General features: G+C 32.1%; 8 protein-coding genes and 1 non-coding gene across 9 annotated transcripts; 5 read left to right on the top strand and 4 right to left on the bottom strand.

Moving 5' to 3' along the window:
- Window positions 1–523: 523 nt before the first annotated feature.
- BX664DRAFT_256938 (kinase-like domain-containing protein) lies at window positions 524–1,880 on the top strand (the record flags this gene model as incomplete). Its single annotated transcript, XM_051540481.1, has 3 exons — window positions 524–799; window positions 859–1,168; window positions 1,243–1,880. 3 exons carry the CDS (start codon window positions 524–526, stop codon window positions 1,878–1,880), a joined length of 1,224 nt encoding a protein of 407 aa, XP_051403866.1.
- A 1,809-nt stretch (window positions 1,881–3,689) lies between these two features.
- BX664DRAFT_347596 (F/Y rich C-terminus-domain-containing protein) lies at window positions 3,690–6,091 on the top strand (the record flags this gene model as incomplete). Its single annotated transcript, XM_051547550.1, has 6 exons — window positions 3,690–3,797; window positions 3,871–3,941; window positions 4,024–4,866; window positions 4,939–5,020; window positions 5,116–5,236; window positions 5,289–6,091. The coding sequence occupies 6 exons, from the start codon at window positions 3,690–3,692 to the stop codon at window positions 6,089–6,091; spliced, it is 2,028 nt and encodes a 675-aa protein (XP_051403865.1).
- A 217-nt stretch (window positions 6,092–6,308) lies between these two features.
- BX664DRAFT_356854 (DOPA-like domain-containing protein) lies at window positions 6,309–6,945 on the top strand. Its single transcript, XM_051547916.1, has 2 exons — window positions 6,309–6,605; window positions 6,671–6,945. The coding sequence occupies exons 1-2, from the start codon at window positions 6,344–6,346 to the stop codon at window positions 6,907–6,909; spliced, it is 501 nt and encodes a 166-aa protein (XP_051403864.1). The 5' UTR covers window positions 6,309–6,343; the 3' UTR covers window positions 6,910–6,945.
- A 379-nt stretch (window positions 6,946–7,324) lies between these two features.
- On the bottom strand, window positions 7,325–9,754 carry BX664DRAFT_326861 (copper amine oxidase). Its single transcript, XM_051544312.1, has 4 exons — window positions 9,135–9,754; window positions 8,453–9,060; window positions 7,693–8,381; window positions 7,325–7,604 (listed from the first exon to the last, which is right to left on the bottom strand). The coding sequence occupies exons 1-4, from the start codon at window positions 9,670–9,672 to the stop codon at window positions 7,454–7,456; spliced, it is 1,986 nt and encodes a 661-aa protein (XP_051403863.1). The 5' UTR covers window positions 9,673–9,754; the 3' UTR covers window positions 7,325–7,453.
- Window positions 9,755–10,401: 647 nt separating this feature from the next.
- Window positions 10,402–11,584, top strand: BX664DRAFT_235842 (WD40-repeat-containing domain protein; the record flags this gene model as incomplete). The annotated part of the gene is made up of 7 exons (XM_051540177.1): window positions 10,402–10,499; window positions 10,560–10,654; window positions 10,719–10,806; window positions 10,877–10,949; window positions 11,020–11,054; window positions 11,230–11,329; window positions 11,414–11,584. Coding segments are annotated over 7 exons (660 nt in total), but the record flags the coding sequence as incomplete, so codon positions are not given.
- Window positions 11,585–13,098: 1,514 nt separating this feature from the next.
- Window positions 13,099–17,201, bottom strand: BX664DRAFT_276453 (armadillo-type protein). The gene is made up of 7 exons (XM_051541327.1): window positions 17,050–17,201; window positions 16,852–16,954; window positions 16,468–16,693; window positions 16,211–16,386; window positions 16,039–16,137; window positions 15,630–15,950; window positions 13,099–15,549 (listed from the first exon to the last, which is right to left on the bottom strand). Exons 1-7 carry the CDS (start codon window positions 17,133–17,135, stop codon window positions 13,258–13,260), a joined length of 3,303 nt encoding a protein of 1,100 aa, XP_051403861.1. The 5' UTR covers window positions 17,136–17,201; the 3' UTR covers window positions 13,099–13,257.
- A 118-nt stretch (window positions 17,202–17,319) lies between these two features.
- On the bottom strand, window positions 17,320–18,643 carry BX664DRAFT_326857 (uncharacterized protein). Its single transcript, XM_051544311.1, has one exon. It carries the CDS (start codon window positions 18,570–18,572, stop codon window positions 17,352–17,354), a length of 1,221 nt encoding a protein of 406 aa, XP_051403860.1. The 5' UTR covers window positions 18,573–18,643; the 3' UTR covers window positions 17,320–17,351.
- A 610-nt stretch (window positions 18,644–19,253) lies between these two features.
- On the bottom strand, window positions 19,254–19,667 carry BX664DRAFT_258752 (ribosome maturation protein; the record flags this gene model as incomplete). The annotated part of the gene is made up of 3 exons (XM_051540562.1): window positions 19,254–19,329; window positions 19,396–19,468; window positions 19,538–19,667. The coding sequence occupies 3 exons, from the start codon at window positions 19,665–19,667 to the stop codon at window positions 19,254–19,256; spliced, it is 279 nt and encodes a 92-aa protein (XP_051403859.1).
- Window positions 19,668–22,439: 2,772 nt separating this feature from the next.
- Window positions 22,440–22,510, top strand: BX664DRAFT_t32. Its single transcript has one exon. It is a non-coding gene; the product is annotated as a tRNA-Gly (tRNA).
- Window positions 22,511–23,743: the final 1,233 nt, after the last annotated feature.

Below are 23,743 nucleotides of genomic sequence, written 5' to 3'. Positions count from 1 at the left end.
AAAGTGGACTTTGAAAAAAAAAATATTTCCTTACTTTTTTATTTTTCTCTCTCTGTCTTTTTTATTTTTTTTCCTCTCTCTCTCTCTCTCAGTTTTTTTTATTTTCCTCTTCTTTCTACATTTTCTCTTTTTCCTATTTCACTTTTTTTTTAAAAGTAATTGAAGAATGGGATTCTTCCAATCCATATTTCACCAAAATAACAAAGGTAATACCAAGGTGACAAATACCAATAATCAGCCACCTCTTATTGACAAAGCAACAACGATCAATCAAAGCAACAACAACAACAACAACAATAATAATAATAATAACTCAGTTCATCCCAGCTCAATACCTCAACAACAACAACAACAACAACAAGAACAATATTCTTCCAATAGTCTACCTTCTTCTACAACTACACCAAGTGGACCTGCTATTAGTACAACAACAACATCGGGATCAAAACGATTTCAAATTAATCAAGATGGAAGTCATATTCACCATTTAACAATTCCGGCACCAAGTCGGTTTACGGGACTCATGGAAGGACTATTACATCGTGACAAGAGTTTTCGGATCAATTGGGGTGATAAGAAATCCACACCTACTTCAGCTAATGATTTGCCTCCTGCTTTGAAAGATGAACGAGCAGCCATTGATGCTACTTTACGAAGAATGCCTTCAACACATTCTTTTGCTCAAAAATGGGGTTCTTGTCAAGAAATCATTGGACGTGGTGCTTTTGGTGTTGTACGGGTAGCTCATAAAAAGGATATGTCTGTACCAGGTTCTGAAGAACGTTTATATGCAGTCAAGGTAATAATAAAAAAATAATAAAAATCACTCATTAGTGTAACCATATTATCTTTATGTAGGAATTCCGGAAACGAAGTTCAGAATCAACAAAAAGTTATGTCAAACGTCTCACGTCTGAATTCTGTATTGCATCAACACTTCATCATATCAATGTCATTGAAACTTTGGATCTATTACCTTTGAATGATACTTCTTCTATTTATTGTCAAGTTATGGAATATTGCAATGGTGGTGATCTTTTTAATGTCATATATGAATGTTCCGATCGTGGTCTTGATATTGCAGAAGCCAATTGTTTCTTCAAACAACTTATTCATGGTGTTAATTATATACATAGTATGGGAATTGCTCATCGAGATCTTAAACCAGGTAATAATATAAATGATTAAAAAAAAAAAAAGGAAATACTTATAGTTATTCTTTTTTATATGAAATTCATTTAGAAAATCTTCTTTTTAGCTCTACTGGATGTCTCAAGATTAGTGACTTTGGATCAGCAGAATGTTTTAGTGTAGTGTGGGAAGAACCAGATGCTCAAGGAAAACCAATACTTCATAAAAGTAAAGATCTCGTGGGTTCTGAACCTTACATTGCACCGGAAGAATTTATTCAAGACGAATATGACGCTCGGAAAGTGGATGTATGGAGCTGCGGGATTATTTATCTGGCAATGCGGACAGGAAGTCATTTGTGGCACATTGCAAAACAAGGAGAAGATGAAGCATATGACCGATACCTCAAGTTTAGACAATTGGTAGATGAAGAAAGGGAAAATGCTCGAAGGGAACGTAGTTTACGTCGACAACAATTACAACAACAAGAACAATTAAATTCAACAGTAGAAAATGGATCAGATTTATCTCTTTTACAAATCCAAAGGGAAATCAGTGTATTAAAGGCCAAGGAAAATATCAAGAAAAAGGCAAAAGAAGGTGGTTATGATGTATTGGAAAGTTTGGATTTTGCTTCAAAGAAACTGATTTATCGACTATTGGATCCATCAGGTGATAAGCGGATACTTACTTCTGACATTCTCACCAATGAATGGTTTATCAAGATCAAATCATGTCAATCTTATTAGTTTTTTTGTTTATTACCTATAATTACTTTTATATACCTTTTTATTATATTATTATTATTATTATTATTATTAGTATAATTATTGATTAGTCAAATATATATATATTTTTTTTTTACTTATTATCTACTTTACCAATCCCTCCACTACGAATTGTACCATAAGTTCAATTTTAATTGTATTTTACCCTGATGATAGTTTGTATGTACTTGAATAAAAAAAAAAAAACTATACTCTTATATATATATGATCATTATTCATCAATCAAATATTATCCATAGGACTCATTGGGAATGATATAAATTCTTATCTTTGAAATTTATCTATATGATTACCATTTAATCATTAGGGAAAAAAAAGATCGTCAGATTTAAAGGTACATTATCGGTAAAACGTAACCCCGCAAGCAGGATCCAGACAAAAAAGGATCGACCAATCACCCTGCCTTTTTTATTATTATTATTTTATTTTATTTTATTTTATAGAAAAAAAAAAAAGGAGACAATACTTTTTTTTGTTTTATGATGCATGATATATAATTTCTGTATCGTAATTGTAGATGATTGACAAACAACTTTTACCAATAAAAATCCCGGGTAAAAAAAAAAAAAAAAAAAATACTCTCCGTCATAAAAAAGAAGGGTATTTTTTATGCTGAACAAAAGGGAATGATGTAACCATCCAAATTAGGTAATCTAAGTAACCATTTTTAGTCTCCAAATTAGTGAAGGAAAGGGGGGGCGGACACACACCTTGAGAAAAAGTATACTAAAAGTAAAGTAGTAGTATAATAGTAGTGTGAATTGATTGCCAATACATGATTCTCCGAGTTGCACAAAAACGTTGATGAAATAGAAGAATATCATTCCTTTGTAAAAAAAAGATTATATTAAAAAAAGAATAAAATAAACACCAAATAAGGTAAGTAGAATAAAAAAATAAAATAACTTTGCTCCTTTTTTTATTATTATTATTCACTTAAAAAAAAAAAAAACACTACTTGAAGGAGAATCAAATGTATGACTTTTTTTTTTTAAGTAAATCAAAAAAAAAAACTTTAACTTTTTATGCAAGGCTTGTTTTCCCAACTTGACTTCTTTGATATGTTATGTCATTGGCGGAAATTAGTATGATTGGATAGTGATTATTTAGCACTACTGTTGAGAAAAAAAAAATAATCTTAGCACTCTAAATAATTCGTCGGACATAGAATGATCCACGCTAGCGACTTTTTTTATTTTTTTCCACCCCTCTCTTTCTCTCTCTCTCTCTCTCTCACTTTTTTTTTTTTTTCTCTTGTCTCTTTTTCACTTTTTATTTTTTTTATTTTTTGTTTTTTTGTTTTGTTTTTCTATTCATTATTCCTTCATTAATCTTATTACTCTTTCATCTTTGGATCCCTTTTTAAATTTATCTTTCATCTTTGTATATAGTAAGTTTGTTGTTTCACTGAAACTGAATTAGAAAAAAAAAAAAAAAAAGGTGGACGTTCAGAAAAACTGGGAATCTTGCAGAAAATTGAAAAATTTAACTATTTTATTTTATTTATTATTTAGTTTGGATACAATATTATAGTTTGGTCTTTTATCAATACTACATTTAAAGTACAAACGATTGGTCCTTATTATTTGAATGTATGTAAAAACAATTAATAATAATAATAAAAAAAAGAGAGAGAAAGAAAGAAGTAGAAAGGTGTATTTTATGAAGAAGAAGAAGAAGAAAAAAAAAAAAGGGGGGGATGAAAGACAAGGAGGGATAAAATTTTACTGATGGCTTATTTTTATTCTTCTTTCTTAGTTTGATCCAAATATGACAGAAACTTCTCCTACTTCTCCTCCTACTCATATGGATTCAAAAGGTACTATTCCTGAAGAGAAATACAATTTGGTCAAAAAACGATTGAAAGAAATGACTGAAGTAAGAATCAATCTTTTTTAAAAAATATATATATAGAAATAAATGAATGAATAATTTTATATTCTTTTATTAGAAAAATGAAAATCTTACGAATGATCTTAATCATGCAAAGAAACGATTAAGACGTCTGGCTCATGAAAAATCGTAATGTTGATCAATATATATAGATTATAAAAAAATATATATATTTATCATTTTATTATTATTATTATTATTATTATTTTAGGATCTTACTAGACAGGATATGTCAATACGATGATAGTGTGAATATTAGTCAGGAAGATGATGAATCAATTCTCGATAATGAATTCAATGAAAATCACTATTCTTCTCTTACTATTATTGATACTGATGTCAATAACAATCGTGAATCAACAAAAAAGGATCTACATGTTATAACAGAGGATGAAACACAACAAGAACAACGATATATTCCATCTTTATCAGAAACATTACATGATCACACTACAACAATGATATCTATGAACAACAAGAATAATAAATCTCCCGATATACATCCTATAGATCAAATATATACGCCTCATACCCCTGTGCCTTCTACGTTACGAAAAGATTCTACTTTACCAAAGTTACCATCTACTATATTGAAACATACTGCACCTCATACTTTATCAAATCATATGTCTTCTAACGGAATGACGCCATTCAATAATTGTAATGATTACGACTCAAGACAATCATCCACCTCATCAGTCATATCATCACATTCCTCTTCTACAGGCAATAGCAGCAGCAGTACGACTCCAAATTTATCATCATCATCTTCTATACTACATGATACCAATCAAAGTCGTCATCATCATTCTGCATTAGACTCAGGAAAAAGTTGTACAATGGTTCCATCTTCACGACCCAAACGTATGAGACGTGGTAATCAAGAACCCAAAATGCGACGCGTCCAACCACTGGCTCGAGACCCTTCCTCCGGTGAATATAGATTACCTGCTCGTGTTGGTATTCTAACTGTCCATTCACTTGGTCGTGTGATCCCTTTGACTACTTATCATAATGATCGATACATCTGGCCACCTGGATTCAAAGTTAGCCGGTAAGAGAGAGACAGAACGAAAAAAAAAAACCATCGTTATTCATTCTCTTTTTTTTTTTTTTGATCCTATAGAACATATCTAAGTATGGTCAACTCTGATCAAAATACTGTATACACATGTACTGTGGAAGAAAATGGGGAACAAGGTCCAAGGGTAATATCAAACACATATATACACATCCATATATACATATTTGGTCAGATATCATTCATTCATCTTTTACTTTTTTTTTTTTTTTTTTGCTATAGTTTCGTGTTATCGCAGATGATTGTCCTGATCAACCTATTATTGCCAATTCTGCCACTGGTGTTTGGACAGCCATTGTGAAACGTGCAAATGAAATCAGAAATAGAGAACACTCCAATTCAGGTAAGAAAAAGAAGTACAAAAAAAAAAATAGAACTAAATAATTTATTTTTAGCTTCTGGCCCAGATTACTATGGATTTACTCATGCCACGATTGCCAAGATGATACAAGACTTACCAGGTGCAGATCAATGTCTCAACTATGTATGGCAAAAATTTGGAGTGATGCAACAACGAACAGCAGCAGGTGTAGCAGCAGCAGCACAAAAGAAATTGGCCAACTTGGAAATCATGGGTTCAGCAAACAAAAGGGCTCCTCCTCCTATAGGTGAAGGTTTTGTACTGAATAAAGATGATACATCAACAACAACATCAACAGCAAAAACTATCACCCATGCTTCAACCTCCTCCACCTCTGTATTGAAGTTAAAAGAAGAACCACCGACTAATTCTTTACCTCCACCGTCATTATCTCCATCATCTTCCATATCACCACCGTCTTTGTTATCCAATGCACATCCACAGACAACAATAGCAACCAGTTCACCAATCACTACGACGGTATCATCATCATCATCGTCATCATCATCATCACCATCATTACCTTCTATTCCTTCCTCAGCACTTCATGGTCATCATCAACCATTACACCATCCATCTTCTAGCTCGACATCTTCTGTACTTCCTTCTTTGGCCACTATGACAAGTACGGCAGCAGCAGCAGCAGCAGCAGTAGATATTCAACAAAGTCTTAATAATCCTTCTTCTTCAGTATTATCATCATCTTCTTCTAGTATTTCTCCCTTACCTTCCACCTCACTTCAACATCACTCTCTTCACTCGTCTCATCATCATCGTCATCCACCTGTTACCACAGCTTCACCTGGTATATCCGTTTGGTCAACGCTTAGTCGTTGATTGATGATTCTTTTGTTTATTTGATAGTCTATATATATTGTAATAATAAATATATTATATATATTTCTTAGAAAAAGACATCTTCCATCATCAAATTGACGTTATGTGATTTAAACTCAGTCTTTCCATTGGTTTCACTTTTTTTGGTTTCATTTTCTTATATTGTCCCTCTTTTTTTTTTTTCTTTTTTTCTTTTCTTATATTGTCCCTCTTTTTCCTTTTTTTTCCCTTTTTTTTTTTCTTTCAACTACTATGACTGGTGATCAACAAACCCTTATTGACACAGCCTATTTTGCCCCGTCTGAACCCACGGTAAGCATCCAGAACAGTAAAGATATTGAAGAAGAAATCAAGGAATGGCATTTCCACATATACTTTTTTCAACAAAATGAAGAACAAAAGCAACAAGCCTTGGTACTTCGGGATCGTGTATTGGCCTTGGTCAAGGAAGGGTTCTTCAAGGTGGTACCTTTTTATCGAGTCAATCTGCAACCCATTGGACCTCATCCCATAGGTAATAAATAAAAAAAAAAAATAATGTGCTATACTCAATAGTTTTTTTTTTTTTTTTTATGATAGGGAGTTATGAAGTATGGTGCCCTACTGAACATTTTGCTAGAGCGTTTTCATTCTTCACATTAAATCGAGGAGGATTGTCCATCTTGATTCATCCATTGACATTATATCCCTTGACTGACCATACTTCAAGAGCTGTCTGGTTAGGTGCCTCTATGCCTTTGGATTATTCTTCCTTGGCCGACGTCGAAGAAGGACCTTTAGGACAATACCCCAAATTGAAATTAGGTTATAGTAAATAGCTTTTCTTATCTTGAAATAAAACTCTTTTTAAATATATATATCCTCTTCTTTTTTTTTTTTTTTTTTTTTTGTCAACTCTCGGTCTATCTGTTGCAAAAAAACAACTCTTTCTATATTCTCTTATTTCTTCGTGATTGTTTTTCTAAATCGTTTCACTCCTTCCAATAGTCTTGAGCTTCAAAAATGACCACAACGTATCATGCGAATGGTGAGTACCAAAGACGGATAAACTTGCCTTTTATGGTATTAATCACTTGTAATGGGGACCTGACTGGAACGATGTAATAATCATGTTAGATAGAACATTCCCTTTTTTTTTTGAAACCTTAGGACCCATATTTCTGAATCATATTTTTTTTTTATTATTATTCAAGTAACGATGACGATCATTTTCAAAAAAAAGTCAAATCAGAATACAAACAAACAAATAAAAAACATTTTTATTATCATAACACAATAAGAGTGAAAATGTCGCATATATATCCACACACAACGATAACGTAAAAAGAATGGAAAACTAAAATCCTCATCGGTTGACGGCTGTCAACAACAAAGTTGTTGATCATCCATAGTGGTAATATTGATACGTACAGTCTTGGAGCTGACTAAAGGAGGAACATCAAGAGCAGGGTTGGCAAGGAAGAATCCATCAGGTTTTAATACAAAACCACAAGTTTCAACTGGCATAATAGGACTAAACCAAAAGAGAAAAAAAAAAAAAAAAGAAAAGGTTATCCGTCCATATACAAAATAATAAATAAATCTATTGTGATGTCACTTACAAATCTTCTACACGTACAGCATGAGTCAAACCAAAAGTAAAATAGAGTACAACATCCTTGTTTTGAATAGGTAAGTTTTCTTTTGTCCACACCGGTAAGCCCAAAGAGAGTCGATCTTGATTACAATAAAAACCAGCGGGATAGATCTGATGATCCTTGTACGGAGTGACCCATAATGTCTTGGTAGCAAAGGCAGCACAACGAGCAACCACGGAATCAGGTTTTGGTAGCAAAGGAGGGGTATTGTAAGAAGCCAGTTTGAATCCCATTGGTTCCTTGGTATATGGATGGATCTTGCTTTCATTGATGATCTTCCATGTCCGTCCTTTGGTTGCATCTGCATCGGTCTTGGCTTGATCTGTGCTCTTGAAGATCGTCGTCACTGGATAAAACGCATTGCCGGCTGGATTGTCTGGATGTCCTGTTGGATGTTCAGATGGGATAAAGTCTACTTGTGCTACTGAGTTTTGCTCTCCATCGATCATTGGATCAATCCGCATGCAAAAGAAATGTTGATGATATTGTCCCACTATTTGAGGTGCTACCGTTGTTCCATAAGGTCGAGGGTCTTCATCTTCCGCCAATACACACGTGTTCAATTCTCCTGTTGCCTTGACTTCATACTGAATACTACCATCTTGATACAAGTAAAAATAAAATCCATAGTCGTAATTGGCTGCTGTGATGATCTATAAAAAAAAAAAAAAAAAAAAAAAAAAAGTCAATAAATAATGGAGGGAAAATCCTTTTTTTTTTTAACCTGAGAAATAACCAAACGTCGTGCTCGAATAGAATAAGTCTTTCCAGATCGATATTCAGTATGTTTTTGCAAAATACCGTAATCTTCTTCATGAATACAAATAGCATTGGGAACCGTATAAGGCTTACCATGTACGTCACATAATGTAGCATCAAGGTAGTAGATAGTTCCAGAACAGTCGCATCCTTTCAATGAGTTGGTACAATTACCAATACCAAAAAAGCCGGCATCAAAGGCAAATTTCTTGTTGTACGGATGATAAGGATTACCATATGGAACCACCATTTCCGAAAGTGAGATTCGATAGAACAAAGGACGATCATTATCACCGTCTTGATACCGCACATCATGTAAGACCAATCCTTCTCGAAAATTAAAGCCAATCAATAATTTCCATTTTTGCCATGCTATTTCCCTGTCATTGGTAATCTTGAAACTAACACCTTCAGGTTGAGTAATATCGATAGGTTTGAGATCATGACGAAGATTTTCTTTTCCCAGCTGTTCAGGAAGATACTGTCTGTTGGTCAAAGGAATGGTTGGTCGTTCATATTTACTACCTTTTGGTACTCCATAACCGATTTCTATCACTTGTTGTGTATTGACATCTACAGAAAAAAAAAAAAAAAAAAAAGAGAATGGATGAGTACCATAAGAATGAGATAAGATGATTTATTATTACCGTAGATAGGAAAGATATCCAAAGGATGAGCATATTGATTATCATCCATAGAAGTTCTTGCATACATTACACCTTGCATCAATCGTCTCTTGTGGCTTTCAGGATGAAACCCTACATTCCAGGTATCGACAAAGATCAATGACATATCCTTGAACCCAAGTTTGGCACATTCTTCAATCACTCTTGCATCCTTGAGTATCACTTTCTCGGCCTCAATCATTTCCATGGCTTGAAAAGTAGGTTGACCTTCCGATGGCTTTTCCCAACGTTTCACAGTTTCTTCCGTCAACGACACCACCAGGTCATGTATTTGGCCACTTGGTCGATCCACCAGTATAACTTGGGCTTGACGATCGATGAATTCTGTCTTTTGGGAGAGATAACAAAGTACCTTTTCTTTGGGTGGTTCATACAATGATACAGAACTAAACAGATACTGGGTAGTATCGTCGCGTGCTTTTCGTACTATGCTCACGGCTTGGGTTATTTCCTTTTCGTCAAGAGGATCCAAAGGATGGTGATGTTTACTAAAGGTCATTCTTGGCTATATGTTGGGTTATAAGAATAAAAAAAAAAAAAAGAGTTTGGAGATAAAAGCGGAATACCAGGGAAAAAAAAAAAAAAAAAAAAAAAAAAAGGAAAAAGAAAAAGATAGAGAAAGGAAAAGTAACAAGAACCTTTTTTTGGAAATATACCCGCGGATATTAAAAACACAGAATTGAATGCCGTGCATAAAATAAAGGAAAAAGGATGTTTCGTAGCACTAATAAAAGATAGTTGAAAAGATAAGCTGATGTGCACACACATGATTACATACATTTACTTATATTTATTTATTTATATATATAACAGTATAATATGCGATCATTGCCAAAGATAAAGTTTTTATTTTTACCAGTTGTGCATCCCAAACTTCTTCTTGGTTGGACGTTTATGATGCACCTTGAAGTTGATAACATAAGGTTCTCATTTCAATTTATCCACGATAGAAAATAAACACAAAAAAAAAAAAAGAGGGGGATGAATGGACGAAAGTAAAGATTGTATATGGGTAATATTACGTGATCCATCGAGAGTAAATGTGACACCACGACAAGACTTTTTAAAAGGTTTGCAAGACCAAAGTACATCGTGTTCATACTGTAATCGGAAATTGAAATGCAAAAAAGCAAAAAAAAAAAAATGTGTTCAAAACCAAGCCCTTTTTCGAATGACTCGCTTTTTTTTTTTTTTTTTTTAATATCTAACCATGACAGATCTAAAAGCACCCAATCCAATAGATTTGGATAACACCATTTTTGACTTTGATGTTCATCCTTCTGAAGATTTGGTTATTTCTGGTTTGATTAATGGCAAACTCAATTGGTAACAAAAGAAAAAGCAACTATTTCTCAGTTGAACTCATTTATGCATTTCTTTCCTTAGTCATCGATATGGTTTAGAACAACACAATGTACTTTGGTCTTGCAAACCTTTTAAAAAGTCTTGTCGTGGTGTCACATTTACTCTCGATGGATCACGTAATATTACCCATATACAATCAATTTCGTCCATTCATCCTCCTCTTTTTTTTTTTTTTAATAGATGCTTTTGGTATCTCAAAAGATCGTAGTATACAATATTTGGATATAAACAATGGAACAGTTCTTGAACATAAAGAACAGACTCATGAGTAAGTTGTGATTAAACTTTGTTTTAAGAGATATATGAACGAAGTTTTTTTTTTTTTTTTTTTTTTTTAGTCATCCTTTGAATGCGCTATTGTGCTTGAACGAACATATGCTTGCTACTGGAGACGATCAAGGTGTTATCAAGGTAAGATAGAAGGAAATTGATCTTACTCTATATATTGATGGGTTCTTTTTTATATTGGATATTATTATAGTTATGGGATAATCGAAAAAAGGATGCTGTCATGACGTATACGGAACACGAAGATTTTATAGCACAAATGGTTTACAATGCGGACAAGAAGACTTTAGTGGCAGTAGGGTAAAAGCGAAAATACAACGACAAAAAAAAAAGGAGTGATTATCAATCATCTTGCAGAATGGATGTTCACTTTTTTTTTCTTTCTTTCTTTGTTTGATGATAGAGGGGATGGATACCTATCTACTTGGGATATTAGAAAACCTGATGTTGCTGCCATGTCAGATCATATGGAAGATGAATTATTATCTATCGCTTTGGTCAAGGTGAAAAAAAAAAAAAACGATGCTGAAGAATTGAACAAAGGATGGTATACTTACTCTTTTTTTTTTTTTTTTTTTTTTGAACAGAACAACAAAAAGGCTGTAGTTGGATCTCAGGAAGGTATTCTTAGTTTATGGAATTGGGGTGATTGGGGTGACTACAAAGATCGTATTGTTGGCCATCCAAATTCTATAGATGCTATTTGTAAACTGGACGAAGATACCATCTGCACTGGTAGTAGTGATGGGATCATCCGACTTGTGACGATTGCACCGAATGAATTTCATGGGATATTGGGTGATCATGGTGAAGGCATGCCTATCGAACAGATCAAATTGGTGCACGACAAGAAATATATCATCAGTTCAGGTCATGATACTTCTTTACGGTTTTGGAATGTGGCTCATTTATTTGATGAAGAAAATTCAGAGGATGAAAAGGAACAGACTGATAACCAAGTGAATGATGTGAATGATGTGAATGATGTGAACGACAACAAAAAGATCAACAACGATAGCTGGGACGATGACAGTGATGAATCAGATAAGGACGAAAAACCAAAACGAAAAAAGAAACAAAAGCAAAAAGCACCAATGAAAAAGAACATACCATCCACCTTCTTCAATGATTTATGATCTAGACTAGTTCCCCCCTACTTTTATAGTATCACACTTTATTCAATAGATAATTTGAAATTTAATAAAAAAAAAAGTTTATATATCATCCTTCCATCTTATATATACTTCTGCAATCACTTTGGTCTATAGGTTATTACAATGTTTAGATGTCGTCAATTAAAATTAAGATGTTGCCAAAAAAATGTCGTGAGTAACCATATATGGAAAGGAAAAGAGAGGGAGAGAGAGAGAGAGAAAGAGTAAGTTCATACGAATAACCTCATCCTATTTCAATGATCGACACTTACATAAAATATCCAAGTCAGGTCAAACCAAACTAAAGATGGAAAGCATATATTAGAAAGAAAATAAAGAAGTGAGTCAAGTTCCTTTTTTTTTTTTTTCTTTCCTTTCTTTCCGTTGACTTTATAGCTTGGTGTTTTACTCAATAACAACGACCGAGGATAAAGGAAACTTATAAAGGATATAGCGATGACAAAAAAAAAAAAAAAGACGATGGATCGACACTATGAATTCAAAAAATAGTATTTGATATTGGATAACGCACCAAAATATCAATCAAAGGACATACAATCAGCTATTATTGGCTGTGCTTCGGCCATACTCAAGGTATACAACTAAAAAGAGATATGCTGATGGTTTCAGAAACGTTATCTTCAAGAATATCTGACACATATAGTATAGTATACAGTCTGTCTCTCGTTTGAAGACTGTAATCAATCAAATTCCAATGTAGATTAGATTATATTACCCTTTTTTTGTGATATATCATCTCTTTTTTTTTTTTTTTTTGTTTAATAAACAAATGAATTTATATCAACATTTTCTTGCCTTTTGTACCTAGTAGCCGACATCTCTGGAGCAACATATATCCAAAATGAACAATTGATTTTTCTTTTTTCTATAACCCATCAATAAAACAAAAAAAAAAAAAAAAAAAAAAGATGGATGAATAGGGAATGCATAATGCTTTTATTACTATATATATATTTGTATATATAACGTAAGATATATATATATAAAAAAAAGAGAGAGATAAAAACAAAAAAGAATAAAATAAGGGGGGAGAACTAGAAAGATATGAAAATATCATACTAAAGCTAAAAAAGAGAAAAATATGTGAGAGTGTAAATACATAAAGAAAGATAATAATAATAATAATAATAGGCAAATGGATAAATGGTGTATGAGGGGGGGGGAAAGAAAAAGGGAGAATGAATGAAAGGAAGTCTAAGAGAGAAAAAAAAGAGAAAGAGAGTAATTGAGTGAGTGAAAGGATCCATTCTATCCTTCTACACATAACCCTTTTGTTGGATAATGCTTCTTGTTTCTGGTTCAATGGCGTTCCATAATTGATTACGAGTAGCTTCATCCAATCCACCTAAAATCACCTTCAAACTGTTAACCATACGAGGTACCAATTCAGTAGATAAGATATCAGCGGCCAATACTTGAGTGAAAATCTTGACCAAAGTGGGAATGTTAGCATTGTTGGCACCCAAAACACTGGGATGATGAGCTTCAAGTAAATTCAACAGATAAGTGTATACAACAGGCGCTTCTTGATCATCATTCACAATAGGTAAAGTATCCACCCAGGCACTTAAAACAGAATCCACATTGATCTTGCTACTATTGAATTGACAGATCTTGGCGACGGCAGAGATGGCATTTTCGGTTACCATCACTACTTCATCTTCTCGTGAGTTGGGAGCATTGATCATACCAAACAGAGGTTCCAAAGCGGCAGCACAAGCATCAGCATATTGAGGACCACCAAATTGACCACACACACCAATACCATAAGCAGCAGCTTGACGTACTTCACCAGCAGGATCAGAAAGACCATTGATCATGGCTTGCAAAAAGTAGTTTGAATAGTTATAAGAGTTAGGACCAGTAAATTCAATTACATCATCAAATACACAAATAGCCCATTGTCTAGCAGCAGGGTTCGCATGACCAAGGAATTGAAGAACCAAAGGTAGTAACTTTTCAAAGAATGGTAAAAAGGCAGCACGGTGAGCTTTGAAGATGGCTTGCATGGCACGAGCTAATTCACTAAGAGCTTCTTCTTCTGTGATTTCATCTTCCAATAATTGTTCATCATCTTCACCATCGTAATCACCATTTTGTTTTCCAGCTTCACGTTCATTCAATCGTTCATAGAATTTCTTGAGTTGTTCTTCAGTCGCTTTGATGAATGTTTCAATATCGCTAGGTTGTAAACAATTTTCACCCAATACTTCCAAACAATCGTGGAATGCAGCATATACTTGAGACAAAAAGGTGATATCATCTTCAATCATCATAATCTTGGCCATTCTTTCATAAATAGAAGACCACATGGCAGCTAGTTCGTTGGGAGCAACATTTGCATCCTTGGCATCACGTAGTAACAAGGGGATCAATGTAGCAGCAGCATGTCGTACACCATCATGGAAGTAAAATTTGAGAAGTGGTAAGGCAATTTCCAAAACAGGACCCACATATTGAATAAAACCAGCACCCAAATCCCTAGCATAGCTAACGAGCATTTCGATAGCAGTATGTTTTTCTTCTAACACAGAGGTCTTGATACCAATTTGTTGACCGTTGATACCCACAAATTCCCATCCATCTTCAGTAGGATATTTGCTTTCCACATCTTCATCTTCAGGATCGACAAAAGTAAATTCAGGAGTCAATTGAGCAGATTGTAACAAAGGAGGCATAATGTTGGGTAGATAAGGTAAGAAATCTTGTCCCATCATTTTGCACATACGGGCCCAAGCAGCCAAAAGGTAAGTTGTTTGTACATCATCAGGATCAGTTGCTGTTTGTTGAATTTGGGCCAAAAGTTGAATAAAATTATCAGTATAAGGAGCAAAGGCTTCTTTTCCAATAGCAAGACCAATCAAAGAAGCACATTCAATAGTACGGCAACGTAACAAACGGTATTGTTTATCAGTAGCTTGAGTGAGAATATCCAATAAGATGGGCATGATGACAGAATGATACTTGATGAATTTATCTTCAGCACAGTCAGCAACAGTAGCGATGGTGGTGATAGCTTGTTCTTGTACATATGTCTTGGGAGTCTTCAATAGAACCAATAATCGCTCAAAAATAGCATCCAAATAAGGATCAAGAGTGGCCTTATCAGCTTCTTCACAAAAGTTGACCATAGCAGCAGCAGCATGAGCTTGAACACGAGGTTGAGAATTATCTTCCATGACTGGTAAGAGAGCACTGATGATAAGTTGATGGAAATTCTTTTGAAGGAAAGGAGCGAAATCGGTGGACATTTGACCAACAGCATTACAAGCAGCATAACGAACACGAGGATGAGCATCCTTGAAAGGACCCAATAACATTTGCATGATATTTCCAAGTTCAGGTTTCATGATCTTGACAGAACCTTCACCAATAGAAGAGATGGCCATAAGAGCAGCTCGACGTTGTTGCCATTCACCAGATTGAAGCATTTGAGGGATGTATTGGAAAGCAATAGGAACCACATATTTTCCACCAAGTGTACGAGCTAAACGATCCATAGTGCTTTCACCCATAACATAATTTTCTTCATTGTCATCTTCTTCCAACTATATAAAACATCATCAAATAAGTTTATCATTCATTTTAACCCTTTTTTTTTTTTTTTTACTGTTTATCCATGACTTACATCATCCGTGGTATACCATGTTGGTTCATCTTCAATATCAGTGATCATTTCCATAGCAACAGGGATAATTTCATTAGCAAAGTTGGAAACCTTGCGACACATACCAGGAGCAGCTTCGCATAGAGTCAACAAAAGTTCCAAGGCAGTTTGACGCGTACGATCTTCAAAAGATTTATCCTTGGCAATTGACACCATCACAGTAAGTACATTGGGAAGGACAGAACGGAATAAACGAGGTACGTTGTCGGCCAATTCAATCAAAACCACAAGACCATCCACCAAAGTTTGATCATCACGAGCAGCAATAATAGGAGACAAGGGCTATAATAAAATCTAAGCAGATTAGCATCTTTCTTTCCTTTTTTTTTTTTTTTTATCTCTCTATTTTCACTTAAAATTCATGACTTACATCAAGCATTTGAGGCATCAAAGTACCCAAAGTTTTTTGACCAGCTTCATCAGCTTGAATAATATAAGCAGCAGCAGCTTTCATAGCTTCCAATCGAACCTAATATATCCAAAAGACAAGGAGAAAAAAATGAATATGATGATGACGATAACAATATACCTATAACACATACTTCTTGGCTTTCACTATCCGTCAAACTAGTCAAGAATACAGACTTGAGAGCATCTACATGTTGATCGGAGATCAATTCAGGAACAGAAGCAAAGATACGGAAAGCAGATTCTCTGTGCGCAGCATTTGGCGATTGACTACATTCAAACAAGGCCTTTGGTAAAGTTTCCCATTTTCCTTATTAAACAAAAATAACCATCAATATCCTTTTTCTTCGTATTTTCCACTTTTCTTTTACTATATTGTATTGATATTTACCTCCATCTCCATTAAGATCAGTCTTTGCAACTTCGGCAATAGTATCAGCAACTTTGTGACGAGTACTTTGATCAGATTCATTAGCGAGAGCAATTAAGAGTAATTCCTTCACAGTTTGGCGAGTAGATTCTTGAACCATGTCCCATAAACGAGCATCAGGATTAGTAGATGAGGTGAATTGCTTGAAAGATAGACGACGAAGAAGAACACTACAGTGAGAACGAAGCTATTTTTTTAAATAATAATAATAATAATAATAATAATAATAATAATAATAATAATAATAATAATAAACATAAAAAGTTGTAAGTGACATATATAAATACACACAGATAAAACTAAAACAAAATTCCAAGTTACTCTTTTTTTTTTTTTAATCTTTACCTGAACTTCAGTATTATGAGCAACAAATTGACCGAGACCAAGTAATAAAAGATCGGGTTGTTGAGTTACCCATTGATCATTCAATAGATTTTCAGCTTCAGATCTATTAAATCACAAAAAAAAAAAAAAAAAAAAAAAAGAAAAGGTATAAAATGAGAACAAACTATTCAAACAAGAGGCTTTTTTTTTTTTTTTTACCTTTGGTTGTTGTCAACTGATAAAAGATTTGTCAATACAGGAGTGAGTTGTTGAATCACTTCTGCAGATACAGGAACCTGAGCCATGATGCTGACGTTGAGTGAAGAAAAGATGAGGAAAAAGAAGAAAAGAAAAAAAAAGAAAAAGAAAACAAAAAAAAAAAAAAAAAAAAAAAAAACAGACACGAAAATTAAAGTCAAAAAGGAAAAGAAAACTTTCAATTTGGAGTCCCGAATGATCGCACAGAAAAAAAAAAAAAAAATTTTCAAGTCCATAAAAAACATATAATTTTTTATTGTCAATCATACACAATAAACTTTTCCAGGAATAATAAAACCATGTTCGCTATCAGTAGGATCTAATGCTAAAAAAGGAGGAGATATAACAAATAAAACATCACCATCAGGTTTTCCTTTTCCATCTGCTTTCATAATTGTTGGATCAAATGTTGTCTGACCACCTTCTTGAATCATTTGATGCTTAATTTCAATATCTTGTCCTTTCATTGCCAAATTAAGTCTAGATGTCCTTGTCACAATACTATCAATTTTCTTGCGTTGATTTTTAGTATAATCACCATGATTCAATAATTCTGGATAAATTTGTCCTAATTGTTCAATCAATCGATCCACTAGTTGTTCACTGGCTTCTTCTATAGATAATCGTTCATCATGTTGTTGTGCTTGATTCGCTAATAAGGCACTCATTTGTTGTCGAAATCGTTGGGCCCATTCTTCGTTGTATCTCCGCATCCAATCACGTACTTGCTTGTATGCTTCATTGACAGATACTCCAATATGTAAAGGTTGATCAAAAATAAATTCAACCAATATCTCCATCACCAGCTTTTCAGTCAACATAGTAATATATCGAGGTTCCAATTGATCTACTTTTTCCATCTCTTCCTTGATCAAATATTTTCTGAATGAATCTTGATGTGATTCGTATTTGCTGAATAAAAATTGTGATCCTGCTTGTACATCCATTTTTGACTTGAGTCCCATACATAGATTATTAAGTTGACTTGATATATGATTAATTTCATGTTGAATAGTCGATAGATCATCATCTGTTGCTTTGATCGATTTGACATGAGCATAAAACTTTGCTTCCATTCGTTGATAATCTTCTTTTTTACTATCCAATTCCCGTCTTAGTGCCGAATATGCCGCATCCAATTTGTTATAACGATCCATTTGTTCTTCAAGTGTTTGTTTGGTACGTTCCATAACTTCTAGTTCTTGTTGTCTATCCTTGTTCAATTGTGTAATATAAGCTTCCTTTTCTGCATGTATTTTTTCCATAATCTCTTTATGAATGTGTAGAGACTCATTGAGAGAATGTATAACGAGATCCTTATCAGAGTCCGTGTCACTCACCAAGTAAGGTGACCTAAGTTCATCCCCAGGTTCCATAGTTGTCAAGTCAGTGCTTACAGTCGAAGGTCGATGGTCTTCAGAATAGCTTTGGTTTCCAGAGGATATTGAATCGTTTGCATAGTACGAAGTCGGTGATGATGACATTACAATAAAAAAAAAAAGGTATAAAGATAAAAAAAAAAAATGTATTCAAAATACAGGATAGAGAAAAAAAAAAAGAAGAAAAGGAAAAAAAAAAAAAAAAAAAAAAGGGAGTGAGTCAAAAAAAAAAAAAAAGCAGGAAAAGGGAGGTTGGAAAGGGGGAGGCGATAGAAAAGGAGTTGCTTTCTTTTAGCATATTTCAAAAATATCAAAACTTTCCCAAAATGAATGTCGCATTGCCACTTTTTCAGATATCGCTCCAGAGATGCCATTAGTGTATATCAAATCACGTTGATTGATGATTAATGATTGATTATAATTGCCTCATGTTAATATATATTAACAATAATTCCTCTTTCCATGAATAATATGAAATGAACTAATGATGGATGAGTGATGATAATGATAATGATGATGATGATAATGATGATGATAATGATAATGATGATGATGATGATGATTAAATAATAGTGATCAAATAATGATGCTTGAATAGCCAAGTACCATTCATCACTAAAGTGTTGCTACCTAGAGACTATTCTATTGTAAGATTATATACATGATACACATGTAGAGTGATCATCATACTAGTCATTGTTCATTTTCTTTTCTTCAAACACTGAACTGGTACCGTCAAAAGCTTACTTTAAAAAAAAATCATTTTATTGACAAAGAAAAAACTAACTAAAAGTTTTTGACAGTTCCCTTTTCAGCGATTATTCTTACTACATCATCAGGATTGGACGTATTAAAAACAGTTCTATTTTTGAAATTTATGTTAATAAAATAAAATATATATAAAAAAAAAAAAAAGAAATTAACTTACTCTAATTGACCTTTCGAAGGACGATCTGCTGGAAGAATATTACCACCAGCTGGACTGGTAAAAACATCAAATGCTATATAAAAAAGAATGATTAGTATTTATTCGGTATCTCTATTTTCTTTTTCTTTTTTTTTTTTTTTACATTGCACGACATCAACAAGTGGTATGGATTTGTCTGATTTCCACTTGGCAACCATATCTGGAATCGCCACTACATAGAATTCTTCACCATTTTTATCTTTGTAATTGAGCTTACAAGTACCTTCACGCATTTCAGACGCATCAATCATATTTCCGCTTTTCTTGACAACACCCATATTTGTATTATCTTTTGAAAAAATAAAATAAAAAAAAAAAAAAATAAAAAAAGAAAGACAGAATATGCTATTTCATTTATTTATAGAGGCTTGCCTGAAACAGTACACCAATTTTAGCATGATTAGAAACCCATGTTTTAGTTTTTTTTTTTTATTTTTATTTTTTATTCCAGTCGCATGAACTCTTAGCTATTACACTAAGTACCCTATTTTTTTTTAACTATCACAGTCTCTTTTTCTTTTTTCTTTTTTTTTTTTTTTTTTTTTTTTTTAGTTTGAATTTTTACTTCCAGTTCAATTGATTGATAATAGATAGTTATTGATGAGTGTTTGATTGGTATATAATAGATAATGATGATGATTATATCTGACGATCGGATGATTGAATGATATTTTATAATTATTGTGCACACAAAATCTAATTTGGATAATTATTGTGTGATGACACAAAGACTGTCATTAAGATATATATATATATGTGTGGAAAAGATAGCATTTGAATGACGATTATCGTGATGAATAATGACAGCATAGGTTTAAAGATACACTCCAAAAAAAAACATACATTTCAAATGACCTCAATACAAACATATTTTCATTTTCATTTGTTGGCATAAAAGATATTAAAAAAAAAAAGACGAACAACGGAAGAGAGTAGCCTCCATTGAGTTCACAGTAAATAAATACCGAGATCTGCAATAACTTTTCCTATGACAAGAACTATTGGATACCCACTTTAACATCACGGCATATAGCTTGACCGCATGATTGATGAAAAAGGGAGCATCACCACCTCAAGGAAGGCAGTTAGTCAACAACCCGTTACAGGTACACATGTCTGGAGAACTTCCCTAACGCAATGGTAAAAAAGGAGTATTTTCAAAGAAAATATCCTCGTGTGTGTAGTGCGTCAAACATGCAGATCTTCTTCGTTGTTCTTAAAGAAAAAAAAAAGGAAAACGAAATGAAAAAAAATCAAATATTTTATATTGGTAACAAAAATTTTTTATGTGGCTTTGTTCTAGGGACTGTATTCGGTAATTATACTGTATTTTCGGAGATACACATGTATCATCTATCATATACGTATAGTTCAATAGCATGATTGCATTTAATATCATAGTGACAACATTCTTTTTTCCTATAGGAATGAGAAATAGATGATGATTCAATCGAAATTCAATTCAAAAAAAAAAAAAGAAGAAGAAGAAGGCTTGATTATATTTGATAGTATTAATAAAAGGAAAAAAAAAAAGATTTTAAGAAATGATCCACCTTTTTTTTTTTTTTTATAATGATCCATAAAGAACAAAGTGATATGATAACAATGATTGATTTACTTAACAATATATATAAAACTAGCTAAACTACAGTAACTAACTAAATAAACTATTATTGAATATATGCCATCCAATGATTATAAAAATTCATGACTATCTATTGTTTGTATATCTTGTTGATCATCAAAATCGTATCATCCATGTTTTTTGTGAAATGTGTGATTATCATTTGTTCATCCATATATGTCTATCCTTATTTCATTCATGTTTTTTAAGAGTCATTTTTCATATGTACAGTGTCATCCGGTTGTATCATAATCATTCATAAAAAAAAAAAAAAAAAAAGTATATATATATCCAGTTGTGAGTCATGTCGTATGTATTCGTCCAAAATTGTACCATGCTATATATGTATATATTATCCATTCATCCAGTTGAAATCATATTATATATATATATATAATAGTACTTTACAAATCAATAGTAAAGAAAGAAAGAAAGAAAAAATCATAAAAAAAAAAGTAGATTAATACAATGACCATTTTCCATTTTACTTTGCTTGTTTTCTACTTTCTTTTTTTTTTCTTTACCTTAAATCATCAATGGTATTTGTTTATATAAAATCGCATAAATCAAAAAAAAAAAAAAGATAATAAGATTATTAGTTCAACAGAAGACTAAAAGTGCTCAATGAATCAATGTATTCTTGGAGGTTTTTTTTTTTTTTAATGTAAACATTACAAATTGTTTTTTTTTTTTCCTAAACCGCTATTGTAATGTAATGTCTTCTAGATTGTTTTCTTTTTAAAAAAAAAAAAAAAAAATAGTCAGCGTATTGTATTTATATTTCCAAATATATTCCAAGTGAATATCATCATATATAACTAACCTAATATTATAAAATATATTAAATTATACCTTGTCCAAAAAAAAAAAAAAAAAAAAAAAAAAAGAAAAGTAATATTCAATATGGGATATACTATAGATGGGTTATATCAATAAGTGTAATGTAATAAAATAAAAAAAAAATTAAAAGTGGACAAGAAAGAATGAATGAATGAATGAATGAAAGAGAGAAAGAAAAGAGAAAAAGGAAAAGAAAAGAAAAGAAAAGAAAAGAAAAGAAAAGAAAAGAAAAGAAAAGAAATATACTATAGATAGGTTATATCAATATATATATATATAAGTGTAATGTAATAAAATAAAAAAAAAAAATAAAAGTGGACAAGAAAAGAAAGAATGAACGAATGGAAAAAAAAAAAAAAAAAAAAAAAAAAAAAAAGAAAGAAAAGAGAAAAGAGAAAAGAGAAAAAGGGAAATATACTTTTTTTTATTCTCGATGAGAGCGGCAATTCCATAATGCCGTCCCGGCTATTTTTAACCAATCAAATTGCGCAAATTTTGGATTGGCAATATATAGTATATAAAACGGTTTTTTCCAAAAACAGCATCAGTAGTTTAGTGGTAGAATATTAGCCTTCCAAGCTGACGGCAGGGGTTCGATTCCCCTCTGATGCAGTATTCATCGATTTTTTTTTCTCTGTATGGTCCATCACGTGACTTACTGGATGTTCATCTTTACCCTGTAACACAAGTTATCATTTTTATTGTTTTATGTTATGTGTTAAGTGATTTTTTGGTTTATAGGTTCAAAATTGAAAAAGTAACTCGGATGATCGAAAAAGAATAAGTTGTTTAGTGAGCACCAGTACTTGATTACGCAAGCACACGTATAAGAAAAGAGATAAAATAAAACAAAAAGTAAAGTAAAGAAAAATAAAGTCTTGTTCCAAATTTGGAAAGTAAAAGTAGAGTAAAATTGTTCTGACTTTAAATATAGAACAAAATGAGCCAATCAAAATGGATAATCCACAATACAATCAAGTAGGGATGAAAAGAAAAGATTTATTTAAAAAAATATATTGATGATTAACTGACTCAAAAAAAGGAAAAGTAAAAAAAAAAAGTTGGAGTATTTATACTAGTTATAAAATAAAGTTCAAATGAAAAGAAAAAACGAAAATGAAAAGGAAAATAAAAATAAAAATAAAAATGAATGTATAAGAAAGTTTTTTTTTTTTTGTTTTTTTTTTTTCTTTTGTTATTTTTTTTTTTTTTTTTGAATACTTAACATAAGTGATTTTTTGGTTGTTAAGGCAAAAATTGAAAAAGTAATTTGGATGATTGAAAGATAATAAGTTATATAGTGAGCACCAGTACTTGATTACTGTCGTATCAGCATATTTCATACCTGTAATATAAGCGAATAATAAAAAACAAAAAAAAAAAAAAAAAAAAGAATGCATTCATACATATAATACATCTGTAAATGACCCTATTGATATGTAATAAAAATAGTTGTAATAAAATAAAAACTTTATTGAATAAAAAAAAAAAAAAAAAAAAAGGTATGTAAAACTAACGACTACACTAATGTATATAATAAAATCATAAAAAAAAAAAAAAAAAGTCAATGGAAGAGAAAAAGAAAGGAAAAAGAAAAAAAAAAAAGAAAAATAAAAAGTACGCGTATTAAAAAGGGGACTTTGAAATTTATTCTACTCTTAATCTATTATTCATGAATACCGTACAAACTAACCAGATATACCAACAAAGAGTATACGTGGTATTTAATACATATGATGATTATAATTTTTTATTTTCAAAATATACATAAAAGAGATATAAATTTTTCAAGTGTAGATAATCAACTTTTTATTTTAAATAAACTAAGAAGAACCTCACTGACTT

The sequence above is a fragment of the Halteromyces radiatus genome (genome assembly GCF_025201355.1).
Source record: "Halteromyces radiatus strain CBS 162.75 chromosome Unknown BX664scaffold_2, whole genome shotgun sequence".
NCBI lineage: Eukaryota > Fungi > Mucoromycota > Mucoromycetes > Mucorales > Cunninghamellaceae > Halteromyces > Halteromyces radiatus.
This window is presented reverse-complemented; position numbering and strand designations above follow the sequence as displayed.